General features: G+C 41.2%; 1 protein-coding gene and 1 non-coding gene across 3 annotated transcripts in view; both read right to left on the bottom strand.

The window, feature by feature from the left end:
- Positions 1-238: 238 nt before the first annotated feature.
- UBE3D (ubiquitin protein ligase E3D) overlaps positions 239-18,267 on the bottom strand; it is an 82,871-nt gene continuing 64,842 nt past the window's right edge. Inside the window, exon 10 of one of the 2 annotated variants that reach the window (XM_035559555.2) lies at positions 239-1,803. In XM_035559555.2, the coding sequence (XP_035415448.1) occupies positions 1,783-1,803 (21 nt within the window). In that variant the 3' untranslated portion in view covers positions 239-1,782. The remainder of the gene's footprint in view (positions 1,804-18,267) is intronic. The other variant, XM_050709989.1, reaches the window with a different exon arrangement.
- TRNAM-CAU (transfer RNA methionine (anticodon CAU)) lies at positions 4,709-4,780 on the bottom strand. The gene has a single exon. It is a non-coding gene; the product is annotated as a tRNA-Met (tRNA).

An 18,267-nucleotide genomic window follows, 5' to 3' on the forward strand; every position in this document is an offset into this window, starting at 1 on the left:
CCCATTTTTTAGTGCTGTGCATGATGTGACAGACATAACCACAAAAGCATAAATGGTCTCTGACTTAAGATTGCTCCATGTGTGCAAAACCATAACAGGGGTCATTTAAATAGGTTGGAAATGTTTTTTAAGTTGGAGTATTTGTGTGTGATATGAACGTCATCTGTCTGCAAATTTCTCTTCCATATTCTGGGAAGCTGAAGCTGTCACAGAAATTAAGCAGAACAAACAGTAAACTGATTTAGAAAATATATTTTATTTATAAAATGACTAAACATTGGTGCATAGACAAAATATCTTGGAGCTGGATAATTGAGTTCCTGAATACAAAATATTTTTGTTCTTACTTGAACATTGAAAACTAAAATAATAACTGAAAAACAAGATGATATCCAGACTAGGTGCTGAGAGGCCTCAGCTATTTGTCCTTGGATATGTAAAGCTCAGAGAAGGTGTCCAATACTTTGAAGGATCACTTCCTACGTTATGATTATTTCATCATGAAGTGGGTAAAGGGTGTGTTCATTTTCTTCAAAATTCTGGAATTTTCAAAGAACTCCTTTAAGAATACTCCCTCCAGAACTGGTTCTCCTGAAATACGACTGTTTTCCAAAAAGGTAGCATCTTTTTATTTTGAGGGTTTAAAGATGGGCTTTGAAAAAGCCAGCCCATGTAAACAGGTTCTCTTTTTTTCTTTTTGGATACCTTTTTCTATACATGTTGAAAACACAGGATTTGTTGCACTAGGTCAGATGCACTATTCCAGTACTTGACTCTGATTTGCCAAACAAGAAAACTGGTTGACACTAAAGGAGCACCTCCGCCTAGCTTAAAAACAGTCCATCCCAAAAAGCAGAAATTCAGGCAAAAATGCCAGGAGGCATCTTTTCCTCTCCTTAGCCCATGCACTAGTACCGCTGGACAAGGGATGGGGAAAATTATTGCTGTCAACTAACAAGTGAACAATCCATTCTAAAACCCCAAACGGTAACAGATTCTGTGTTCTGTGCAAATGCACTGTCACTCCTGTGAAAGGCAGGTAAGTATTCACAGCAGAGAAAGACAATTTAGGGAAGCTGTACTGACTTGCTACAAGTATCTTTCATTTCCGGCAGTTTCTGCAAAGCCAGCCCTCAGGTATATAATCTTGTTTGAAGTTGAAGGGGTAATTATTCCAAAGAAACATAAAACCTTGATGCTCCAAAATATTATCAATTTCACAAAATTCTTATGAGGTGTAGCAATATGAAAACTTCTCTCTCAAGAAGAAAGGTAAACATTAATGTGGAAACAATACACGTGATACACATACAAGTTTGACAAAAAAGATCTGATTTTATATTTTGTATTTATGGACCTCTAACTCTACCAGAACAAAGAAAGAGCTTACTTTGGCATCCAAAACATTAAATATTTTAGGATCTCTCTTTGATACCAGTTTTCTTAGGACATACGGGTCACTACACTGTCCAATAAAGTTAGTATTAAGTACTTAGACAATTCCCTTATGGCTATGAATAGATCGTAACAGTGATCCCAGCTGGATGTAACACGTAAGTCACTCTTAGAATGCCATCTAAGAACGTACTGGATGTAAAAGTTAACTCTCTCTGTTTTCAGTTTTGAAATGCATCCAGATATGAAGAGCAATACCCCACTTGCCATTTAGGTTTATATTTCTGGTGGATTTTTTTTTCTAGAAGTCACACCATTGGACGTTATCTGCACATTTGTGCTGGATGTGGATTTGAGAACAGTTTTCAACATAGTTATCTGAGTTCTTCACATTTTCAAAAAGGCCACCTGTAAAAGGAAGCAAAAACAAAACTGTGTTTAATCTCAGCAACGCAGGAAAAACAAAGATGTTTCACTGTATTAATTGAAATTACATATTATAATCATCTTTTCACATAAACACACACTAATGCAATAAGACAGAAGATGTTATATTCATGCTGTTGTTGCATATCTTTCAGATCGTGTAAGACTTCGCATTCCTTACTCTTTAGTAGAAAACCTTGACTCCTGAAGTATATTTTTATTTTGGTCTCTTGACTCCTTCTTTTAAAGGCTCAGTGATGTTTTATGATAAAAATAATGGAATAATGATCAAGAATAGTTATTTAAATTTGCCTTGGAAACACCAATAGTTAACTTTTAAAGTCATTCATACTTTTCCATTCTCTTGCCTCTGTTCAGGGTGCAACTGTGCAAGCAAGTGATCAGCCATCAATGTAGCTGGGGGTTGGATACATCTGACAGATAGGAGAGAGGACAGGGACCTCTTTCAGCAGTTCTTCATGTGTGTTCTGCTCCACCTTGTAATAACATGTTGGAAACATTACTGTGTGGACTGTTTGTAGGTGTAAGGGTTGTTTGCATGGAAAGAAGATTGTTATACTCATGCATTCGATGGCGTCCAGTTTGAGGTACATGGCTTCTTGGAAGCTATGTATTTATTCCTAAATTAATGCAATTTGCAGAATTTGAAAAACTAAAAAATGCAATATACAAAGGGTTCTGTCTCAAGTTGTCATCATCTAGAGGGTGATCTCCTGATGACTGTATGCCAGTACTAAAGAGGGAGATCGTGAAAATGAAGAAAGAGGAGAACGAGCAGAGAAGGAGGTGGTTAGAGGCCCTTAGAGGTTTTTCAGACAATCCCTCTCTTTTATTTATCTATTTATCAATTTATGTGAAGCTTCATATAATTTATGTGAAGCTCCTATATACAGGACCCAGGGAAATGGCTTGAAACTGCGATGGGTGGTTCAGGTTGGATAACAGGAAAAGGCTCTTCACCCAGAGGGTGGTTGGGCACTGGGGCAGGCTCCCCAGGGCAGTGGGCACAGCACCGAGCCTGCTGGAGTTCAAGAAGCACTTGGACAATGCTCTCAGACGCATGGTCTGATTTTTTGGGTGGTGCTTCGGGGACCCAGGAGTTGAACTCGATGGTCCTTGTGGGTCCCTTCCAACTCAGGATATTCTGTGATTCTGTGATTAGAAAGCAGTGTTACTTTCCCACCACTTTTTTGCCTATCATCTCCCAAGAGTTCCCCAAATCGCTCTTTTTTTGCTCATGCACTGCACTGCACTTGTTGCTGAACTAAATCAACCATAGAAGTTTTCATAGTTTAAATAAGAATGACAAAGGCTTTCTGGTCTGTATTCCTCTAAAGGAAACCCAAATATTTTTCCACTTACATATCAAAAACTTCTTTCCGTCCCAGAATAGCAAAGCACAAGACTTTTATCTTGTCTAACTTAAAAGGCCATTTGATAGCATTCTGAAGCTAGCTTAGATTAAATCTCTGATACATTCGCCGATTTGCCACAAATATTATCTTGTTTGAACAATGTTGTCTGCTAGTCACTTTAAGTAAAATCCCAATTCCAAAGTCAATGAAAAAATGCCTTGAAGTGACCAGGAATCAACCCAAAGTTTTTATCTTTATATAGAAAAAAATCCTACCCCAGGAAGCACTGAGAAGACAAACACTTTTACTTGATTCAGAAGACAGCAAATGAGGGACCTCCTCTTTTTAGTGTACTAAGTGGGCTCATGTCAATTTATTTAGAGGGAAGGTGACCTACCAAATCCAAAATGCCTAAGGATTTCTGGTTCCCTAATTTATTTGTCCTTGGTCACAAGCATGCAGAAGTTTCTCCTGCATTGTTTTATTTATGTTTAGCCTTCTTCAGAAGTGTCAGGATACTGACTCAGAAAGTGAAGTTAACTGACAGGAAACACAATCACATGTCAAGATTCTTATCTGCCAAGATTGCTTCAGATATTGAATTGGGAACAAGCATTACACATTGCTGAACACAAGGACTGAAAACAAGATGGGCAGATGCCACCATGGAAGGACAAAAAAAAAAAGAGAGAGAAAGAAAAAAGACTACCGTGTTACACGACAGCCTCCTGAAAATATAACCTGTTTCTTCTACTCCACAAAAAATACAGAAGAAAGAAGTTGAGACATACAATTCCTCTTTTTTCTTTCCAAGAGCTTTTCAACTGCGGTCACTTAAGTGAATATTCAAATTACTCTCAGTTACCACTTGGGATTTTCAGAGCTGACCCACAATTATCAGTCTACCTGATACTGTATCTAAAGAACGTATGAAGCATGATCAACCAGGAGGAATTCACAGAATCACAAAATGGCTGAGGTGGGAAGGGACCTCTGAAGATCATCCAGTCCAATGCCCCTGCCGAGCAGGATCACCTAGAGCACGCTGCACACAGGACGGCATCCAGGCGGGGTTTGAAAATCTCCAGAGAAAGAGACTCCACAACCTCTCTGGGCAGCCTGTCCCAGCGCTCTGTCACCCTCACAGTACAGAAGTGCCACTCATATTCAGCCAGAACCTGCTGTGCTTCAGTTTGTGCCTGCTGCCTCTCGTCCTGTCGCTGGGCAGAACTGAAAAGAGACCGGCTCCATCCTCTCGACACCCTCCCTTCAGATGCTTATACACATTGGTGAGGTCTTCTCTCAGTCTTCTCTTTCCCAGACTAAACAGGCCCAGCTCTCTCAGCCTGTCCTCATACGACAGCTGCTCCAGGCCTCTCATCATCTTCGTAGCCCTCCTCTGGACTCACTCCAGTAGCTCTGTGTCCCTCTTGTACTGGGGAGCCCAGCACTGGACACAGGACTCCAGGTGTGGCCTCAGCAGGGCTGAGCGGAGGGGAAGAAAATGCTGCTAGCAGAGGATGGTTTCGATCCATCGACCTCTGGGTTATGGGCCCAGCACGCTTCCGCTGCGCCACTCTGCTCCTTAATGCAAGCAGCAGCACCACTGACCTGAAAAGCCAGCGTGCAAACAGAATACTCTGTTCCTGAGCTTAAAAAAAAACTTACTTAAAAAAAAAAAAAACTTCCAACATTTATTTTAGGCATGTAGAAAATAAGGGCCATGCCCGTAAACTGGGCAAACAGAGGCAAGCCTCCCCAAGTATCTGACATCCTGAAGGGTAGAAGTGCACACTAATGCTGTAGGAAAACAAAGGCTGCTGTAACAGCTACTTCACAGCAACTGTTGACATGAACGTGCTTACCCCACAGTAAATGCAAAGTAATTCCAGACCTGAATTAAAGCATGTAATATCATTGAGTGTTTAGAACAGAAGGCAAAACAAAGTAAAAAGAAAATTTATTTTGGATCCTATGGACAAAGGATGTTGAAGAGAGGACTTCATGTCTGCTATCATGGATGCAAAAAATTAAGCAAGTTTTAATATATCTAAGAGGTTTCTCAGAAAATTATTCACGCACAGGATTCGTATCTAAAATATCACGACTACAGGGTGTGAATGGGACGTGAGAATAGTAATTCTTGGTTAGAATGGAAAAAATCAAGTCACTTCCTGAACATCTCTTTCTCAACCCCAGCAATAACAGCAGTAATAAAGCTGCAATGTTACTTCACAGAGAGGTTTACACAGATAAGACAACCAAGAGCCACAAAAGTGCCCGTGTTTCTGAATCATTCAGTTTTTCCAAGCTGGAACTAAAATTCAGAAAGACAAATTTTCATTAGAACTTAAATTTTCAGAAATGTCTAGATGAAGCTGGATCAAGGTGTAAATCAGCCTATTTCCCCCCAAAAAATCCCCTCGCATTGACATATTCCCACTGAGCCGTCTCACTCAGTTTAATCAGCATTTTCCAACAGTAACTCACTCCATCAGAAACATTTCCATCAGCTCAGCCAAGGTGTGTTGTAAAGGCTAGAAACTGCTCATCGTGTAGGGAAATTTATCAACTAAGCCAAAGACTCCCACACTCAAAGACATAAAATGCAAGGAAAATCAATATGCCTGTCATCTTTCTTGAGATTTAGTCACTCCGATGAATAGAGACAGACAATAATTAACAGCAAATGTAAAATCTTACCTATGCAGAAGAGTCATAAATAACACAGGGCAAGGAATGAAATCTTGGCCCCAATTAAGTCAAAGGAAAAACTCACATTGACTTTAACAGGGCCATAAATTTGTCCTTGCGTTGCAAGGAAGAAAAAAAAAATCTAAAATAAAATAATCAAGAAAATCAATAACCATTACAATACACCAGAAACAAAATTTGAAGCAGCTTTTTCTAGCCCAAGACTGCAGGCTCGTTCTGTACACGTTTTTGGTGCATCACTAGAATGGATGTACTTATTGAATTTGACTACTTGATATATTTTTTAATGCATGAAATGGGCTTTTTCACTCCTTTGAGAGGACTGATTTGCAACAAAATGTTTTCCTAAACCTCTAAGGCTCCCCTACTGCCCAATAAAATGAAAAATATCAAAAGGAATAATTTGTCAGTCTTTGCATTTATATTTACTATCAATGTAAGTGAAAAAAACACATTAGATCATCCCTAAAATTGACAGAGCCAACAAAAAACATGTAGCACATGGAAATCAGAAGCAGTTTAAAAAAACAACAACACAAAGATGTTCAAGAACAAAACCAGCTTAAACTAAATGACTTACAAGGTTCCACCTCAACCAAAGCTCAATATGAAGCATGTAAAATATTTCTTTATCACAACTGTTCTTCCAGATGCACTTGGATTGCTAACCAGCAGGAAACTTTATGTTCTAGATAACATGTTCTGGTGCTGTTCACTAGCTTCACAATTACAAATCTGTGGGTTGGGCAAGTGGGAGCGAGTGGTTCTCCCCCAATTCTCCAGCTAGTAGGACAGTTTCTCTGCAAGATGGACAACTACTAGCCTCTTCAAGGTGCATTAACAACTCTCTTAGTGAAGTCCACAAATCCAGTATTTCATTGCTACTACTGCACTCTGGAAGAAAAACAATGTGCCAAACAGCTATCTGATCTACAAACTGAGGTGTATCACTAAATACAGAATAAAAGTCAGTTCACTAATCAGTTTATTCAAAGATTTTTACATTGCTCATAACTCAGCACATTGTTCCCTTGTTAAAGTGCTCAAGATAGGTTATATTAAGCCATTATTAAGACTTGATTTTTGTATTCCAGTACCTGTACTTATATGGCCAGCGACATTATTTCTTCATTTTCTCTCTATTACATCTTAAGACAATAACCTTATTCTATCTCAAGGTACCAAGTGCATCTCAGCGCTCCACCTTGTTAGCTCCTACAGTGCCAGAAACTGCTAAGAACTCTGGATAATGAATGAAGATAAACTCCACATTTTCAACATTTTAAAGAACCATCTATAAAGAGGGAGCAGTACAGCACAACAGACATACAAGTGATATCTCTCTCAAACTCACTTTTACTGTAAACAATAAAACACAACAACTTTGTTCAAAGCTTTCGGAACCAGGGCAAGTTAAGAAATCCAAGCTGTGATGTTCAATTTTAGCTGTGCTCTCTTAGCTTTCCCAGGAAAATGTGAAAATGCAAAATGTCAAACTTAAGCATACTCTAGATGTCATGATAATGACTTTGGGAAAAGCGACTTGACAAAGTGTACTCTGGTCAAACACTGCAACAGGCTACAAGCTACCAAAACAGGGGTTGGCAATATTCTTTCCTCAGTAGGGAGAAGGTAGTTCTGGGGTTATAGATTTCAGTCTTTCTGCATCTTTCTAATAACACTTTATCTTACAAAGCGTTTTTTTGTGTTTTTTTTCTTTAATCAAGCTGTACTGCCTGACTTCGCATGATAAAAATCTCACAGGAAACAGTCGGGTGAAGGCACTCGATGCTGAATTAGGCATCCAGTCATGGAGTCAAACATTGAGAAGTAACAGGTGAAAGTAAAAAGTTGTAATTTCTGAAAATATTTGAAAAGCTGCAAAGACCCAATGAACTTGGGAGATAAAAGAAGATGGTTCCAGATGGCAGAAGCTGCTGGAAAGAAATCTGCTCTACCCGAAATGGTAACACTGGGCAAACAGGCAAAGCAGATGACTGGTGTAAGAGAAGTAGAAGCATTACTAAAGGCAGCTAAACAATAAATTTTTAAAAAATGCAATCTGCAAATCCCCTGCATACAATCTATTTTGTGGAGCTGACAATAGATGGAGGAAATGCAGCAATAGGAGAAAATTATTTTCTCAGCTAAGAAAAGGAAAAGCAGTTCAATCTTTCAGTCAGCTGCAAGAAATAGAAGCCAGATCCTTATTTCATCAAAACAGGAAAACAACAACCCATATCTCACAAGATGTATTCGTATGCTTTCACACAAGTTCAAAACTGTTCTTATGTTTGTACTCCCTTTAAAGGAGACCAAGAAAACTGTGCATAAATAAAGATCCCTGTGTATGTCTCCAAAAGCTGGAGAAAGTATTATTTCTAATATCTGTGTTTCTCCCAATAGTTAAACAAAAGTAGGTAGAAGATATACAACGGAATTTCTCTTCAGTATCAGAGAGGGAATTGTACTTGTCTGCTCCTACATAATTATAAAGGAAAATATTGAGTTGAATGTAGCTTCATGTGCTTCAGTTTCAGCAGCAGATAATGAACCTGCTACACCTACGAATGCTTCCTGAAATATGATTGCTCTGGTTTTGCTTTTCCATTGCACACTGAAGAATTAAACCCTACCACCAGGCTCGAGTCTGAGGGTTAAATGTGTAAAAGACACTTTATGTTCATCATTTTCTTTGAACATTAGACCAATTTTAAAACGCTACCACATGTAGTTCATAACACTACATTATGTTTTAGAGGAAGGCAATTTACATGGCAATCTTAAATGTTATCTACAGCAAGTAGATGATTGGTACATAAACAAATTCCCATGCTTTAGTCCTGCACATGTGCTAGTGTGAAATCAAGCATGATTGAATGACTGCAGAGGAAACTTTGATTACATGCCAGTGAAGCTACAGCCTACAATTAACATCAAATGTTGTACTCATTACCGCTCTGAACTGACAGGTAATCAGGTAATGCCATGCCATACACACGCACAGGAACTGAAAAGTCCTTCCTGAGAAGCAGTGGGTAGCTGCAGGCAGATCCCTGCTCCTAGATCCAGCTGTGCTGGTGGAAGAAATTAACTTCACAAGTTCAGTGCTACCCCTCTGCCACGGGTTACTGTTCCTCTCTCCCTGCAAAAGGCCATTTCAAGCTTTCTACTTAGTGTCTGGTGAAATCAGACTATTAAGCTAAACTCTGGTCCATGCTAACCTGATTGATTTATCCTAGAAGCAAGAAAGAGAGGGCCTGCACAAACAATTCTGCTGGCAGACTGCAGGGAAGAGGCTAAACTCTGGTGGGAACAACAGTGAAAAGCTAAGAATAGCATTTTCTTCCACATGTGCCACTGGATTTTGAAGATAACACTTGTTCAAAGCCTCAGACCAAAGACTAATTCAGACAGATTTGTACTGCCACAAAAGCTAGCTCTAAGTGTTACAGCTTAAGCCTTAATAATTACAGCTAATACAGCTGTTTGGGTGGTTGCAGTGCAATCAAGATGTCTTGTATGTAGAATACACTCCTACCTTGAAACAGGAATCAGAGAGAGTGAAATAAACACATTTGTGAGTACAATTGAGCCTACATGTACTATAAAAACCATGTACTTAACAGCATGCTGGTACTACTACAATAGCATGCATAAACATGTAGACAAGGCCATAATTCTGCCAGATACATTTCTCACTGCTGTAAAACAAGGACAGATCAAGGGGTGGGAGGATTCAAGCATCTGCACCATGTCCAGGTCACAGCTCTATAAACACCTGGTGTCTGATAAACTCAGCTCGAAGTTTGGTGTTCCCATACCTGCTAACAAGAGACAGGAGTCAGAAGAATACTGCCTTCTGTGAGGCACAACAGTGTTTTTCTGATTTCTGCACCACCACCAGAAGCTGCTACATCCAGTAGCTGTTACCATTACCTTGTGGACTAACAGCTATTGGCAATGTCTGATTTTAATAATCACATTGAAACTTAAGAATTCGCCTGCCTGTTGATACCGCACAGTTTACATATTGGTGCTCACCTAAATGTTAGGGACCGAGTCTGCTGATGCACAAATACCTGTTCCAGAAATGTTTTGGCACCAGTGTGAATGACTGGACACAAAGCAGGTGGCACCAGATAAGCAGAGACTTGAAAGAATATTAACTGCTATATTTGCACTCGCCCCCACTGAATCCACAGACCCATAAAAAAGCAGCTGTCTTTTCCAGACTGAATGCTACCAAGCTGTTGCATATTATCCCTACATCTCTGAGGCTGCTCCTGGGAAGGGCAAAGGCATTTTTAGACTCAAATTTGTGAGGAATACATAGAAGAAGGAGAACGACAACACAGGAGACAGAGATGCCCCTACCTAAATCCCACTGTAGGGTTTACTTGCCTCAAGGCAGCCTCCTGGTAGCCTGGAAGTTCTCTGGCTGTATTCCATCTGCAAAATTGCCCTCCACTGCAATGATGTTTTATTCTCTTTTTATTACATTGCAAGCTCTGGAGATGAGAGCTGAACATCACATCACTGTGTGTGGCTGTTTCCCTTATGCCACACAGGTCATATTAGACTTGGCCACTCTAATATCCCCTCCACATCCAATCAATGGCAGCCACTTACCAGAACCTTTCATAAATAATTGTTTCAGGTCCTTTCTCGTAGTGTTTTATATAGTTACCCTTCCTTGACTCAGTAAACTGAAGAACCACCAGTCTGTCCTCATAGCAGCTGAACTTCACACTCCTAAGCTGGTAAGTCTTAAATACTTTACTACAAAAACAAACAATTTCAAACAAAAATGTCAACAGAGGGATGTGACTTTCTGCAAAGGTCACTAAAACAGTATTATAGATTGACTGAACAGATACAGTTGGACAAACTGAGTTTCAAATATTTCATCACATAAGAAGATACAAATCGAGGGTCAGTATAAAAAGCTTTCATGTCTCACTGTTATGCTTGAATTCCAGATTACCCTCTGTAGGCAGATTACCCTCAGGTGGGCAGCTGAGCTCCACCACAACCACTGTCTCACTCCCCCTCCTCAAAGGGAAAGAGGGGGAGAAAATACAATGAGAAGGGCTCAAGGGTTGAGATAAGGACAGTGAGATCACTCAGCAGTTATCGTCACGGGCAAAACAGACTCAGCACAGGGAGATTAGTAAAATTTATTGCCTATTACTAACAAGCTAGAGAAGTGAGAAACAAAGGAAAGAAACCAAAACCACCTTCCCTCCACCCACCCTTTTCTACATCCTCCCCAAGTGGCACAGGGGAATTCAGGGAAATGGGGGCTGTGGTCATTCTATAGCACGTCCTCTCCGATGCTCCTTCACGGTCACTCTCTGCCCCTGCTCCACGCGGGGTCCCTCCCATGGGATGCCATCCTGCCCGAACCGAGCCTGCGGGGGCTGCCCACAGGCAGCAGCTCCTCAAGAACTGCTCCCACACGGCTCCGTACCACGGGGTCCATCCCCCAGGAGCAAACTGCTCCAGCACGGATCCCCCATGGGCGGCAGCTCCCCCCAGACCCCCTGCTCCTGCGTGGGCTCCTCTCCACGGGCTGCAGCTCCGGCCCGGGGCCTGCTCCTGCGGGGGCTCTCCATGGGCCGCAGCCTCCTCCAGGCCACATCCACCTGCTGCACCGGGGGCTCCTCCACCGGGGGGCTGCAGTGTGGAGATCTGCTCCATGTGGGACCCGTGGGCTGCAGGGGAACAGCCTGCTCCACCAGGGGCCTCTCCACAGGCCGCAGGGGAACTGCTGCTGCCTGCCTGGAACACCTCCTGCCCTCCTGCTGTACTGACCTGGGGTCTGCAGGGCTGGTTCTCACTCTCTCTCCCAGCTGCTGTTGTGCAGCAGTTTCTTCCCTTTCTTAAAACTGCTCTCCCAGAGGCCCACCCAGCATTGCTCCCGCACAGGCCAGCATCAGGTCCCTTTTGGAGCCAGCTCTGATCTGGCATGGGGCAGTTGCTGGGCTCTGCTCACAGAGGCCACCTCTGTAGCCCCCCACTACCAATACCCTGACACGTAAACCCAATACACCCTTCACAGGCAGCACTGTGCTGCACAGAACCATGTGGTGATGGCAATAATAAAGTCAATGGAAGCAGAGGTTGTAGGACTGTGTTATCCTGACAAGTTAAAACCTTTGGGTTGTGGTGTAACGGAACATGGAAAGGCAATTTTTGCAATCTGACCTGCTGACCCCCATGGGGCTCAGATTTGGGTATGGAGAAGAGAACTTTTTATAAAGGACTCTTATCTGTTCAACTTCCCAGGAGTTCAAGGTCATCCTTTTATATATATATGCAAAGAATTTCTCATTGTAAAAAGAAGCAGTTTCAAGTAGCTGTAAGTCTTACAAGAAACATATTTTTGGTCTGCGGTACATTACCACAGAAGCACAAAGAAACACAGGTGGCAATGAAAGTCTGTGATTCTATGAAAGCTGGGGAAAACAGCCTTCAGTAGATCTATCATCTAAACAGCCAAATTCCCCAGTGCTTCAAGGAGAAGGCTGGGGAAGGGCAATTCCTCTCCTGTACAGTGCAAAAGGCACTGCAGATCTATGTGTTTTTGAGTCTTCATTGAAGAAAGAAACTTATTAGGAGAATGTCACCCAGAGAAATCACTTTCTTCTTCTGTCCATGCTGCGAAAAGATAAAATATAACCAAAACAACCAACCAGAAAGGGAAATAGATTCATTTCATTCAATTGCTCATAGAATTAATTGTAACCAAATTACGGATTTATTTTTTAAATGATTTCTCAATCTGGTAATGCCCCTTCAGGTTTTACAAAATAAACCCTCTATAAATCAGCACACATTCTTTCTCCTAATCCCTCCTAAAAGTATTAATTTCTTATAGGAATGAAGCTAGATTTGAAACTTGACAGAGATAAATGAGAAAAAGTGAGAGATTCCTGTGAAGTCCTAGGCTGTGCATGTGCACTGCAGGCTATCTTTCTACTAACAGAACAGTTGCATGCTGAAGCTTGCCCAAGCTTTAGAGGGAAATCTATAAGCAGCTGCAAAAACAGTAGAAAATAAATCTCTGGATGTTTTATTTTATACGAAGAAAACCAATCTTTTTTTTTAGATCAAGTGGATATTTGTGTGGAAATATATATATATATATATATATATATATATATATATATGCATTTATAAGTGGAGAATGTTATTTAATCTTTTATTTACATCTAGATATGAGAAGCCCCGAAAATTCATGGCTTTGTCTACTGCCAAGCCTTCTTTATTAGCCTACACTGCTTTCATTTCTGCTGTGGACATTACTATTTGTGGTACCCAGCATTAATACAGCTGCAGAAACAGCAGTATTATTTACCTTTGTTAGCTTTAAATACAGTCTCTCTATTGCGTGCAAACCACAGTAGGGGATGGAACTTAGTACTAATATTGCACTGCAATTACTGATCCAAATCTAACTGTGATACAAAACCCACGGAATTTAAGATTCTCTTAGTCAACACCAGATGATGTTTAGTTTTTACTATAGCAATTACCATGCAGAACATCAAGCCTTAGCTAAGTAGGCAATCCAAGCAGCATATTTTTCTGCATCAAGGGGTTACAACTGCTGTAGAGAAGACATTTGTTTAAGTACGTGCACGTATGGGCAGTTGGGAGACACAGGATAACCTAAAACAAACAAGGCACTGCAAGCTGCTGTGTCAGTTTACAGCGTGCTAGTTACATCCTAAAGCTAGAGACACATGAAGAGATTAATCCTTGGCAAACCAAACCAGAGCATATGCTGCAGCTCCTGAAAACTTTCTACCTTCGCAAAATGGTGTTGAAGAAGGTGGCCTAAGAGGAGGTCCTCTTTAATATCTTTATCGATGATCTGGATGAGGGCGTCCAGTGCACCCTCAGTAAGTTTGCAGATGACACCAAGCTAAGTGCGTGTGTCGATCTGCTCGAGGGCAGGAAGGCTCTGCAGGAGGATCTGGATAGGCTGGAGCGATGGGCTGAGGTCAACTGTATGAAGTTCAACAAGGCCAAGTGCCGGGTCCTGCACCTGGGGCGCAACAACCCCAAGCAGAGCTACAGGCTGGGAGATGAGTGGTTGGAAAGCTGCCTGGCCGAGAAGGACCTGGGAGTATTGGTTGATAGTCGGCTGAATATGAGCCAGCAGTGTGCTCAGGTGGCCAAGAAGGCCAACAGCATCCTGGCCTGTATAAGAAGCAGTGTGGCCAGCAGGTCTAGGGAGGTGATTGTTCCGCTGTACTCGGCTCTGGTGAGGCCGCACCTCGAGTACTGTGTTCAGTTTTGGGCCCCTCGCTACAGGAAGGACATGGACGTGCTCGAGCGAGTCCAGAGAAGGGCGACCAAGCTGGTGAGGGGTCTGGAGAACAAGTCTTACGAGGAGTGGCTGAGGGAGCTGGACTTGTTCAGCCTGGAGAAGAGGAGGCTCAGGGGCGACCTTATCGCTCTCTACAGTTACCTTAAAGGAAGCTGTAGTGAGGTGGGGGTTGGTCTGTTCTCCCACGTGCCTGGTGACAGGTCGAGGGGGAATGGGCGAAAGTTGCGACAGGGGAGTTTTAGGTTGGATGTTAGGAAGTACTTCTTTACCGAAAGGGTTATTAAGCATTGGAACGGGCTGCCCAGGGAGGTGGTGGAGTCACCATCCCTGGAGGTCTTTAAAAGACGTTTAGATGTAGAGCTTAGCGATATGGTTTAGTGGAGTACTTAGTGTTAGGTCGGAGGTTGGACTCGATGATCTTGAGGTCTCTTCCAACCTAGAAATCTGTGTCTGTGTCTGTCTGTGTCTGAGGTCGTGTCTGCCACCCTTTCCAAGACCTGCGCTCTAATGCACAACCAGTCATTTCACACTTCCAAACACACAGCCTGCTGCCACAGCACAAATTGCTTCAGGTCAATTTCCTGAAAGTCATTTCAATCTAAGGCTCTACCGTGCTTTTGCACTTCTCTGCCAAACACAAAGATTTCTTTGCACTCTTGAGAATCTCTTTCAACTGACCAGTATCACCCATACCAAAGAATGGCTTTATTTGCCCCAGAAAGGGAAGGGAGAGGCACACTATTTCTACTGCAGTATCCAGCAACTGCAGCTCTTACAGTATTTAAGCAATGAGGAAAAAAAATGAAAAAGCCCTGAACAAGGCACTAGGGAATAGTATGTCATCTTTTGAAAGAAAGGACCAGACAGAGAGATACGTGGATTTATTTTCATGACCTAGAACCAACTGTGTTGTACCTAATTCCAAGTGGACTAAGCAGGGCCATCTAAGTGGCAACACAATCTCTACATTATCAATAAGAAGATATTATTATTCATGGTAGATATTCCATTGTTTTCTTGGTTAATATGTTAACATTATAATAACAGAATCATTTAGGTTGGAAAAGCCCCTTAAGATCATCAAGTCCAACCATCAGCCTAACACTATCAAGTCTACCACTAGCCATGTCCCTAAGTGCCATCTCCACGAATCTCTTAAATACTTCCAGGGATGGTGACTCCACCACTTCCCAGGCGATATTAACCATATTACTAACATCATGTTAATATGTTTTAAATCTATTCTTTTTCCTTGGAAGGCTTCATTTGAAGTACAACTTATAAAATATAACCCTATACTAGTGATATGCAAGCTGTAAAAAGGTCTAAGTGTCCTTAGTCACAATAATTAAAAACATGGTATTGTGACTTACTCCTCTAAAAAACACGATGAATACCCTAATGGTCTACACAACATCTGCAGAAACCTTACATCATACACAGTATGATCAGATTCCCTCTCTCAAAAGTGAGCTGACAGGGTATGAAGCATGTCAGGTGTGAGATCAGAGATCAGCACGCTGTGCACTTATTCTTTCAAGGACATGCTGGTTTACACAGGTGTGTGATGTTCTGGCCATTCGCATGGCTCTTGCTCTAAACTAGATGCCATTTGTGGTATCTTCTGCACATAATTTATAAAGCGTCTTATCTCAACCAAATACCCTGTTTATTGTTTTTCAATCCTATTATGCCTTTAAGGGAGGAAAGTGCTCACAAATGTGAAAGAGAAGCATTGGTTTTAGTTCTCTACTACATAATAATAAGTGTGGCTAGACTCTCAGTTGGCATTTGTCTCCTTTCTTCCTCTCCTTGTCCTGAACCCTTTAGCCATGAAGTACTGTGGAACACACTAAAACAGGACAGTGACTTAGGCGTTCTGCATCTTCCAAATCAGAGAAAAAAAGCCTTCTTTTTCCAGCTCAAATTCTTCCTTCACCATAAACTAACATTTCCTTTATTAATCTCTAATATCGAACCACATTAACTCAGATATTCTCTCCTCACAATCTTCCTATTTCTAACCACTACCCCCAACATTTTTCTCCTCGCACAAATCAATTCTTCTACCCTAAACCCACACAATACTCTTTTTATCAGGATTTACCTCCAACCTGTGCTATGGCTCCAATACTAGACTAGGAGACAAGTGCCCACGCAGTCTTGATCATACTGTTTCCCTAAGAAAAGGGAGATTACAAGAAAATCCACAATTATTTGCATCTCAGTACCAGTAGCACGTGACATTCACAAGCCAGAATCCCCTTCAGGGCCTGGCTGGAGATGCCTGTTTCTTGCTTGTGTTTCCTGTCTCTGTTCTTGCCTTTTTCCCTGAACAGAACAAAAATAGCTGGCTAAGATTATTTGGATTCTAGAAGTAACATGGTGAAATGCTAAAGAGAATAAAGGAGCTTAACTGGAAGCACAGCAGCAAAGGAGGAGAGAGCTGGACATCTTGCTAAATATCAAAATGTAGACAAGTATTTACACTAAATAAAACATATGTAAATGGTGTGGTGCATAATCAAGACTATCATACAGGTTTCAACTTAATGATTTTGGTTTCCTCATTCCTGCAGGTCTCAGTGTAATAGCAATACAGTCAGCTTGCATAAGTAAGACACCAGAGCCATTAGTGCTCTATGTCCATGTATTTTTGAATTTTAATTTAATGAAAATCTTCCCTTCTCTCTTTATCCCAACCCAGCTACTTCCTAAGACAACCTTCCCATGCCTTACACCAACACACAACAGAAATCCCAATAGACAGGTAAAACTCATATGATAAACTATGGAATAGCACCGGAGGTTACTTGTTCCATCTTCAAACTGTCAGGAAAAGGTCTATTGAAAACTATTGTGGCAAAGTGCTTTAAAAGTAAAGAGGCAACAAAGAAACAAAGCCAACCACTTCTGCTTAATATTCCACCTGCTGATAGCCTGGTGAGAGAAGTTCCAGTTTATTTGTGCTTTAGTCTCTAAACTGTTTCATTTATATCCCAAAAGAAAACGTGCCAAGGCCTGAAAGCTAAGTAACGGTCTATTATCTTCATCTCCTGCGATGTTTTAGACTTAGTGATGCCAACAAAACCAGCACACAGACATAAACAGAGTTTTTAAGAGTCTTCCTTAGGAAAGACGACACGAGCAGAGCGCGCTGTGATGCAATGGTGAAACTGTATCACATATACAGCACTGCCACAGTGCACGGTATTGCCATCTCCTGTGTGTGCATCCATTTCTTAACACACCAAACCCAGACACTACTTGAAATACCATTTGAAACACCGAGAAGGTGCAGGGAAGATGCATGATATAGAATGGATGCATTACAGATGCTTTTAATGAGAGATACTTGGTTATGTGCTCACATTTACATGGAATGAATGTGGTCTAAACAGTAAATCTACCACAACCCACAAGAACAAGGTAGAGGAGACTAAAGGAGAATGTGATGCTCTTGAGTAAAACTTTGAAACTGGATTGTTTGAACAGGTGTCTTCATTGAGTTATTTTTTGAAAACCTTCCAGAAAAAAAAAGTAAGTTTCAAAAATTAGCTGCTTAAATTCTCTCTTTGCTTCCTGGCAGTTAAAGCTGGAATGAGAATAAATACTTCCCTGCATGAGGTATGAGGATTAATTAGTTTGTGCATATAAAGGTGTATATAAGTATCAACTACTATTTTATTTTTAACACCTTATTGGGACTACTGCATTCTTACCCCTGAGTTCAGATTTTGGCAAGAGATTAGGATTGAGTTAAAATGGGAACAGGTGTTTGGAAGATGATATGGCGGCAATAAAAACACTAACTGAGAAAATGAAGGGAAGAATAATTTAAATGTGGCATTCGTTGGTATCCTGTGAAATACAGAGGGACCCAAACACAACCACGAAGTCAAAATAACTATGGGATATCTAGGCAAACATCTGTACCAGATTCTTTCCTATGCTGGCTTTTGGTCTCTCTGGTCACCCTTTTCCTCCAGAATCTGTTAAAAGACTAGACAACCA

The sequence above is a fragment of the Cygnus atratus genome, chromosome 3 (genome assembly GCF_013377495.2).
Source record: "Cygnus atratus isolate AKBS03 ecotype Queensland, Australia chromosome 3, CAtr_DNAZoo_HiC_assembly, whole genome shotgun sequence".
Lineage (NCBI taxonomy): Eukaryota > Metazoa > Chordata > Aves > Anseriformes > Anatidae > Cygnus > Cygnus atratus.